The sequence below is a fragment of the Alosa alosa genome, chromosome 13, assembly GCF_017589495.1.
Source record: "Alosa alosa isolate M-15738 ecotype Scorff River chromosome 13, AALO_Geno_1.1, whole genome shotgun sequence".
NCBI lineage: Eukaryota > Metazoa > Chordata > Actinopteri > Clupeiformes > Clupeidae > Alosa > Alosa alosa.
This window is the reverse complement of record NC_063201.1, coordinates 6,191,766-6,201,765: the sequence shown is the minus strand read 5'-3', so window position 1 is coordinate 6,201,765 and position 10,000 is coordinate 6,191,766. Positions and strand designations below refer to the sequence as shown.

Below are 10,000 nucleotides of genomic sequence, written 5' to 3'. Positions count from 1 at the left end.
TGTCCATTAAGATGTGAAAAAATAGGCATAAATCTAGCGTACACATTTTCACGAATCACGGATGTGTTAATGACATAAATTAGGAAATATTAGAGGACTTAAGGAGACGTGATGTTGAACTGCATGCCGATGCCATTTAACCCAAATCCAACCCAAGACCACCCCATGTTAGATTTGCGTCGGGCGCAACAGTTAATTATCGTTAATTACCGTTAAAATAGCAACAGCGCCCAAGATCCGCCCACAAAGTGACTTGCATTTTGCGCAAAGACACTTCCGTTTCAGACTATTAAAATAGAGCCCACTGAGTACTTGCACTAATAGAAACAGAAAAGGCCTCTGTCTGCTCTCCTCCTCTCAGACATAAACACAGACACTGTTGTTATTGTTGTTTTCAGCTCATCATGTGCTTGTTTTTACGGCTGGTTTTGTCAGACATGGGAGGTCAAGGTGGGTAAATGTCTGTCTGGTTGTGGAAGGGGTGGGGAGGGGATGGGGAGTAGTCTTTGAAACCGACCTGTTGTTGTAAATAATGGATGCGGCTGTAGACTGGCATTGCCTCTCTAAATGAACAAATGGCTGGCCACCACACGCACGAGTTATCAGTGGCCTTTGGAGTGAGAAAGGGCATTGATGAAGCTCACCTGCCAAGCTCCAAAAAATGTCTGTCACTGTTAGTTGTCAATTTCCAATTCAAATGATGTTGTTTTTCACACAAATGGAGCAAGGGTGATATTTCTCTCCAGCACAAAGAAAAAACATTTCTAGACACGGGCAAAATATGATTGTGTTCTAAGAAAATAGTCCTGATCTCTGATATTTGTATACATTTAAGGGGTTTCTGTACAACACACTTCTATCTTTACAGTGGAGATTTAAGTATAAGTATATATACTCTTTTGATCCCATGAGGGAAATTTGGTTTCTGAATTTATCTCAATCCATGAATTAGTGAAACACACTCAGCACACAGTGAACACACAGTGAGGTGAAGCACACACTAATCATGGCGCAGTGAGCTGCCTGCAACAACAGCGGTGCTCTGGGAGCAGTGAGGGGTTAGGTGCCTTGCTCAAGGACACTTCAGCCGTGGCTACAGGTCGGGGTTCGAACCGGCAACCCTCTGGTTACAAGTCCCAAGCGCTAACCAGTAGGCCACGGCTGCCCCCTCAAGTCATTTGACTTGTCCCTGGGCAGAAGGAAACTGGCTACAGTCCGCAGGTTTCTCTTTGGGCCTCTGTAAGTGCTCTTGTGGTACACTCAGTGTTTCCCCTACAGTGTATTTAACAGCGGTGCAGCGCCGCCGCTGGATTTTCAGCGCCGCTGCAACATACTATCACGAGATTCACTTAACACACTGTAAAAGCACAACGGCCAACGTCATCTCGAAATTGTTTTCTGAAAGTCTTGAGTAAGTTAAGTGCATCAAATCCGCACTTAGCCTCTCATTATTCAGGACATATATGCGGCATGATGTGTCAGGTGATTACAAGCCCAAAGACAAGTCTGCAGCCCATATGGCTAGCCTACGTTCTGAACACGGTTACATTGTTTAGCTATCCGACTGATTGGGTCTTGCTCCGCCACAGTGTAGCCTATGGTGTCATCGTTCACTTGTAGGTTACACAATAAATAGCCTATTTATAGGCCTGGTGACAAAAAAAATGATATTAGTTATATTTCATCACAAAGCTGTTTGTATGCGTGAATTCGCTTTGTAGCCTATGCCATATGTTAAGCTTGAGCAATTCTTCTAATCCAAAGCCTGCTTTGACACATTGACACTAATGTGAAACATGCATCCTCCTCTCCTAGCCTACATCAAATAAAAGAAACCAATTCATGATTACCGAAATGAATTTAACATGGGGGGAAAAAAGTTTGTTGCGATTTAGCCTACTGTTGTGATGCGGTTCTTTCTGCTGATTGGATTACGTCCGGTGTCGTCAACTCTGAGAACTCTTGCTCCGGCTGACAATTTTATCCATAGAGCTGATTTCCCAAAGATGAGCCTCCATCAACATTCAACGACAAATTATTAAAACGTAAGTAATGCAATAGAGTAAACCAATGTGCTACAAGGTGTATGGTCTTGCGTTAATTGTAGCCTAGACTTGTAGCGTTAGCGTGGGGCTACATGTAATTGTAGCCTAACAGACTAGGCCTGTTTAAACTTTCTGATAGTTAAAGGAAATATGAGCATATGGGCATATCATTATAGCCACTTGTAATAGGTTCACAAACAGACCTTTTCTCGTTGGGCGTGTTCTCAAAAATTTCTAGGGGAAACACTGGGTACACTAAAAGGGTTTTTTAGTGTTCAGCCGTGGGTTTGTTGTTTTGGGACTTAGACTACAACATGTTGCAGCATTAATGGCCCCAACAATTCAATTCAATTACCAAAGAGTTGGATGTTCTTTGAAAAGCCCAGAAAAATTAAGTGCGTGAGAGGCATTAAACAAATTTAAATAAAGCTGGGTTGGCTGTTGTTTTCATTTTTCTGGCTGAAAATGTCCACTGCTGTGTAAAAAATCTATCTGCACAACCAGTTCCTGTTTTCTGGTTCAGCCTGGACCTCAACCTTCCGTCACCGGTTGTTGTTCATCAGGCTAGGCTGTTGTTTTCTGTCTCACCTGATGTTTTGCACAACCACGTTTTCTGGTTGACCTAGGGTTCATCAGGCTAGTCCTCACCTGATGTTTTACGGGAGCGTGCAAAAAAGAGACTGTACAGAGTGTGTGTGTGTGTGTGTGTGTGTGTGTGTGTAGAGAATAGCACCTGGAACCTCAGTCAAACGTGCATATGTATAAATATCCATCTGTTTCTCTCCCACCCACGGTATAGTTATTATGTTTCTCTGTTCCTCTTCTCCTCCCATGCACTTTTTCATCACGCACACAAACACACACACACACACACACACACACACACACACATACACCACACACACACACACACACACACACACCATACACACACACACACTTACACCATACACACACACACACACACACACACACACACACACACCACACACACACACACACACAAGCACACACACATGCACAAACATGTAAAGACAGACTGAAGTAAAGAGTTGCTGTGGATGGTACAGACAAAAGGAAGGGGAAGCCTGATTAGCAGTCGGATGAGTAGGACAGCCAGTTATAGAACTGTGGCTGTCCCTGTTCAGGCAAGAGTGTACTTTCTGTGTCTTTTTGCCAAGTCCACGGATGGTCTCCAGTCGATTCCTGAAGATAAGCTTTTATGTGCCGGAATCCTCACAGGGCTCCCTGATTACAGAGGTAAAGTTTCCCTCTCTGGGTTTTAGAGGACTGTGAAAATAAAGGACACTGTCTCTCACTCAAGCTGCCTCATCATAGTCCTCATCTTGATGCGGGAGATATATACAGTAATCTTCCATTCCTTAGGGAGCTTAGGAGAGACTGAAGAACTTGTGGCCAGTGCTAGCCAGTGGGGACAGTGCTATGTAATGAGAACCCCACTCCCGAGTGCTAGCACCCATGGACTTTAGCCTCCTGACTGCTACGCCCACGTCCCATGCCCGATGTTGTGGGGCTGAGTCTACACAAGACAGGTTTTTTTAACTGTTTTTTTCTACTCCTTTATTGATTTGTCATTGTTTCTCCCCTTCTATGCTAGTATATATTTGTGTATTTAAATGTCTTTCTCTCTCTCTCTGAATCTTTCTCTCTCTTACTTACACACACACACATTCACACACACACACACACACACCCACACATCCACACACACACACACACACACACACACACACACACACACACACTCTCCCACACACAAGCACACATACAAAAAGAGACACACATATTCACACATACAAAGAGAGACACACACATATGTACATACACACACACACACTCTCTCTCTCTCTCTCTCTCTCTCTCTCTCTCTCTCTCTCTCTCTCTCCTCCTCATTTACCCCACTTCTTCCTGACTCATCAAATGCCGGGTTCACACAAACAGCCGAGCGGCACAACACCCCTGAGTGGTTGAGAAAAAATAAAGAAAAGTTCAGTCACTCCGCAGCCAGCGCCTTGCTGCCAACTGTCCACAAAGCTTCCGCTTTTCTTCTGGTGTGCTAATGCAACAGCAAAACAAGCAGCAAACAAAGTTGTGTTGCTGTGTGGAATACCGATGGAAAATATGATGCCGAACAAGAGCTTCTGTAATGCCCTAAAGGATTCTGCTGTAGACATACAGTAGGAGCAGTTTCACACACATAGATTCAAGCCTTCAAGTCTTGGACTGGAAGAGAACCTCAGTGTACAGTAGATCTCAGTGTAGATCTCCTTAGTGTAGATCTCAGTGTAGATCTCCTTAGTGTAGATCTCAGTGCAGATCTCAGTGTAGATCTCCTCAGTGTAGATCTCCTTAGTGTAGATCTCTTCAGTGTAGATCTCAGTGTAGAACTCAGTGTAGATCTCAGTGTAGATCTCAGTATAAATCTCAACTTTAAAAAAGCTTCTACGGTGGAGCTGTGGTGCAAGTGGCAGTATTCCATACCACATACCGTACTGTCCAGTGCCAACGAGGACCCAGGTTCAATAAACCTTACAAAATTAACTAGGACTATGTTTTGTACAGGAAATGGGCCCTGATGGATACTCATGGTACACACACATGGTGCATGATACTTATATCTGGATCATGGGCACTCATACCTGGATCATGGTATGTGGTATACTTGGTGCATGGTACACATACATGGTGCTACCACTACCACTGCACCTTCACAAAGTGCATTGTGTTGAGTTGAGTGTGCTGTTGTGAGACAGCTGGTGTTGTGTTGGGTGCAGTCAGTGTTATGTGCATATGAATGCTCACCCCATGTTCACCCCAGGGTCACATGATGCAGGCCTTTATCCCAGGGTCACATGATGCAGGCCTTTATCCCACGTCTCCAAGGTCACATGATGCAGGCCTTTATCCCAGGGTCACATGATGCAGGCCTTTATCCCAGGGTCACATGATGCAGGTGTGGAGAGAATTACAAATGACGTGGAAGCAAAACCGTGCTGGGATGTGTTAAGAAAGGGAGACGCTCCCAGGGTTACAAGCCGGCTCGGAGGAAAACATGAAACAAGTTACCGTTGTTCAAGTCACCTCTCGACTCTCGTGTGTCACTGCCTTTTATGCTGTTAGTAGGTTCTTTGTCTGCTGCAGTGGAAAAGTTCAGACACGCCCCGGACCTATGCGCGCTTAATTGGCGCCGACCACCTATGGTAAAGTCTGGCATAAGACAAAAGCTGGGCCGTCGTACATGACAAAAGACTTGATTTGCAAATGGTCGAGGCGTGTCTTCACCAGGCACAATCATCAGTTAATGCAAATATGAGGCAGACAGACTGATGAAGTTAATCACATTCGTTTACAGTATGTACTTACAAATCATTTTTTACTACACAGGCCTTTATCCCACGTCTGTTATCAGTCTGAACACCCATTCCACTCGCTCGCTGCTCACTGCCGATTCTGGCCTATTCAGCACTTTAGCCACCAGTGGCAGGCAGTGGCAGTGTGGAATCTGCCGCGGAAAGGAATCGTAATCTTTCTTACCACTGTATGAGACTTTTTTTTTTTTATTTCTCTTCTTGGATGGATATGTTTAAAATAATGAGTTTTTGCATTAGAGAGAGAGAGAGAGAGAGAGAGAGAGAGAGAGAGAGAGAGCACAGGCTGCAGTGAGCTCAGAGTACCCTGTTCACTCTAAATTGATCACTTTGTTGTGCAGCCTAACCATGTCTTTTTGTTTTGTGAGTAATGTTTGAGTAATCAACCAAAATGAACCATTTCAATTCAACTAGACATCACAAACAGCCTATTTTTTGGTCCAAAACAGGCAAAACTCGCCTGTGCGATACGAATCTCTGCTACATAGGATGTAAACGTTTGCGCCATAATTATCTTACATTTCCCTCATCTGATAGATGCTGCTTTCATTTCCCATGCAGATTACGTTTTCCTGTATCGGCGGTCATGTGGTTTGAGCGAAAAGATCAGTCTGAGCTTGAGATACCTCCGTCAGAGACTTTCCAATGAGGAGACATAGATACATCGTGCCAATCATGCGTTATGTTGGGAATACATCGTGCCAATCATGTGTTGTGATCTCACAGCTGCAGCGAGGGTGGTGTCGCTGCCCGAAATGGAACCCTTGCATGTGTTGTGTTGCACTAGTGAAACCATCTGTCCATTGACAGCGGAAAGCCAAATGGCCGGTGGAGGTGGCGACTGGAGGCGGTGCATGTTTATTGTCTACACAAGCAACGGCTTCATCACGAGGCCTCAAACACAGATCCAGCTTGAGCAGCAGAGCATCGCAGCGTTCCTGCCAGCGCCATCTCAATTATGTTGAAAAATGACTCGCTGAAATGAGACGTTAGTCATCTGTGTCCTCCAGGCTCGTCTGTGTTACCACAAACAAATGACCCCCACACACACACACACACACACACACACACACACACACACACACAACCTCCAAAACCCCCCTCCACTGTTATCAGCCCGTGGTCCTGCCATCACTATCGAAATCATTTTGAGTCGAGTCGAGACTCCGCAGTGTGAAAATGAATTAATTCTTAACAAGAACATGATTAAGTTATTGATTCGCTCTCTGCATTCATCATGGCTGTTGCGAGTGAGCCGGCACACTGCAGACCCCGGTCCACAGATACTGACATAACCGTATGGATTAGGGGCTCTGCTGTGGGGGATGCTTGTGCAAACTTTTGACTTCTGCTGGGTTTAATATTTTAATATGATATGAGTTTTCAGTATTGTTTCTTTTTGGAGTCGTAATTCTTGACTGCATATAGCCTTACTTTTCTGCTGTCTTCCCCCCTTCTGTGTGTGTGTGTGTGTGTGTGTGTGTGTGTGTGTGTGTGTGTGTGTGTGTGTGTGTGTGTGTCTTCTTTCAAACAGACTGAAGAAGAAGTCCCAGTCAGTGGATATTGCCAGTCAAGGCTTCTCCGCGCTGATTCCGGGCCTACAGTTAAACAGAGCCTCACCACCCGTTGCCAAGGCGAGCACGTTCGAGGTGCAGGAAAACAACGCCACCAACTCCCAGCGATGCGCTCCGCGGTGCGCTGAGCTGAAGCGCGGCTACACCATAGGTACGCAAGCATAGCTGATGTTTCCGTGTGTTTCCGTTCCTGTCTTGAGTGTGTGTGTGTGTGTGTGTGTGTGTGTGTGTGTGTGTGTGTGTGTGTGTATGTGTGTGTATGTGTGTGTGTGTGTGTGTGTGTGTGTGTGTGTGTGTGTGTGTGTGTGTGTGTGTGTGTGTGTGTGTGTGTGTGTGTGTGTGTGTGTGTGTGTGTGTGTGTGTGTGTGTGTGTGTGTGTGTGTGTGTGTGTGTGTGTATGTGTGTGTGCTCCTCTGCTTTCTGAGCTCCTCTGGGGCTGTGCGTGTGTGTGTGTGTGTGTGTGTGTGTGTGTGTGTGTGTGTGTGGGCTCCTCTGGGGCTGTGCGTGTCTGGTATGTGTGTGTGTGTGTGTGTGTGTGCGTGTGTGTGTGGGCGTTTTGTTTTTCTTCTTTTTCTTTCATCCTCACACTAAACTCGGAGGAGAACTGCCTCATCCCACGGCCAGCCTGTTTTCGTTTGGCTCCTGGCGCCTTTGGAGAGGCTGCAAGAAGGCATTGAGGGGGCAGTGCATGAACAGAACAGTCACCGATAACCAGTTGATCTCCCCTTTTAAATCATCTTTACTTTCATTTTCTACAAACAGCTAAATTACAGTGGGACCATTTTGGCGCTATTCCATTGGGTGAACTCAGGATCTGTACGCTAGAGACGCACCGCTGCAGGCTGCTGTCAGTTCCATGCCTCTTGTCTTTACTCCGCATTTAAAATCACTCATGTATCATCATCACTGTCAGCTGCTGTCATCACACTACTCTGAATGCTCAGTGCCCCCACAGAGACTGGCATCCATGGTGCCATGGGACTGAACTTACTTGCCTAGCAGAGCTCTGCCTCCATCTTCCTCTCTCTATCTGTCTCTCTCTCTGTCTGTCTCTCTATCTGTCTGTCTCTCTATCTGTCTGTCTCTCTATCTGTCTGTCTCTCTATTTGCCTGTCTGTCTCTCTATCTGCCTCTCTACCTGTCTGTCTCTCTATCTGCCTGTCTCTTCTGTTCTCCTTTTTTCCTCTCTGTATCTCATCCTTCCTCTCTCTCTCTCTCTTTTTCTTCTGTCTGTTTCTTCCTTATTCTCATGTACTGTGAAGCTGATGCAATCCCTTATCCAGACCAAGTGAGAGCTCAGAGGGGCGCTGGGGATGTGAGAAGAAATGTAATTTTGATTGTCTGATATGGAAGTCTGGAAACTTCCATATCAGAATCAGATAGTCCGGTGAGAATGGAGGCAGAGCTGCCGGGAGGAGAAAAGCAACGGAACATTAGGAATGATCAGATGCTCCTCACGTTCCTCCTCACGCCATCCCTCCCTCTCTCCTCTTCTGTCTGCCCTACTCTACGCCTTCTCCCTTGCATGCCTGTAGTCATTAATGTGGCTGTGAGCCTCACAGTTCAAGGTTGGCCAGCAGTTGGATGCTCAGCGGTGTGTGTGTGTGTGTGTGTGTGTGTGTGTGTGTGTGTGTGTGTGTGTGGCGCGTGCGTGCGTGCGTGCGTGCGTGCGTGCAGATGGTCGACGGCTGAATCATTTGGCTGCAGCACACCACTGATGCAGGTACTAGGGTGACTGAAAGGATGACAGAGACATGCAGATGGCAGCAAGTATGAGCAGGCTGGGGAGTCTGGCGTTGCTTGATTGACAGCTTGTGGTGTGGGCCAAAACAGCGAAACAGTTCTGTCACCAAGCCATGGTGTAACGGCCTGGAATCAACACAAAGAAATAGATATCTATTCCAGAATGTTACAGTGTTAAAGATGAAATCATGAGCAACTGTCATTTGATTCCAGAGACATGGGAGGCTGGTGCGCACCCAGGCAGGATGGTAAAAAGCAATACTTCCTGTCCCTGGTAGCTATAAACAAATGATGTGGTAGTTAGGCTGCAGATTAATGTCGATTATTTGCCATTCTTGCAAGATGTTCACAGATCATTTATCAGCAAGCACATTAAGCGCTGGAGATATGTCTGCAGGGTGATTGATTAGTAGAATATGATTTTTCCTTGATGTCATCAGCGTGTATTGCACAGGCTCGACGGCCAAGCTCAGTGTCAGCGTCTCTCACTGAGCTGCAGCCCACTGGGAAGAGGAAGGACCAATTAGGGAGGAGCAGACCCGGCTTGTAGGTGATGTCTCCACGGATACAGAACCAGGGCCATAAAGAAATGACTCTGAATGGCCATTCCTTTCCTGTGAAGAGAAAAAGTTCATCACTTAAGCTACCTGGCTGAAGTTTGGTTCTGCTGAGCGACACAGCAACATCAATTGATTTGTGTGTGTGTGTGTTTGTATGTGTGTGTGTGTGTGTGTGTGTGTGTGTGTGTGTGTGTGTGTGTGTGTGTGTGTGTGTGTGTGTGTGTGTGTACGTGTGTGTGTGTGTGTGTGTGTGTGTGTGTGTGTGTGTGTGTCAGTGTGTCAGAGAGAGGTCACTGGCTTTAAATAGCCATGGCACAGGTGGCAGTGTGGTTCTCTTGTTCCCCCTTGCGCCTCCTAAATCAAACCTGTTTGTGGCATTTCAGCCACTGCCTCAGCCGAGTGGGAGGTCAGACTGAAAGAGGGAACACGGGTCATTTCAGAGCAGAGGCTTCAGCAGCAACTGGGCCATTATATTGCCAGGAAAGCTGAATGAAATGGCACAGTCAGAGTGCAAGAAACAGGTTCAAATGCCACCTGACATATACTATAGCTGGCTTTTGTTCGCAGAGGTGTAAAACTCTTCAGAAAGGAGTGGTCCATACAGGATTTATTCCAACTCTTCACTAAACCAGCTGACTCTAATGAGCATCACAACTCTTTAGCCAGGTAGATTGGCTAATTAGTAAAAT

General features: G+C 46.0%; 1 protein-coding gene across 4 annotated transcripts in view; it reads left to right on the top strand.

The window, feature by feature from the left end:
- oxr1a (oxidation resistance 1a) overlaps positions 1-10,000 on the top strand; it is a 142,358-nt gene that overhangs the window by 63,631 nt on the left and 68,727 nt on the right. For all 4 annotated transcript variants that reach the window (XM_048261777.1, XM_048261776.1, XM_048261779.1 and 1 more), the window contains one exon: positions 6,969-7,159. In XM_048261777.1, the coding sequence (XP_048117734.1) occupies positions 6,969-7,159 (191 nt within the window). The remainder of the gene's footprint in view (positions 1-6,968; positions 7,160-10,000) is intronic.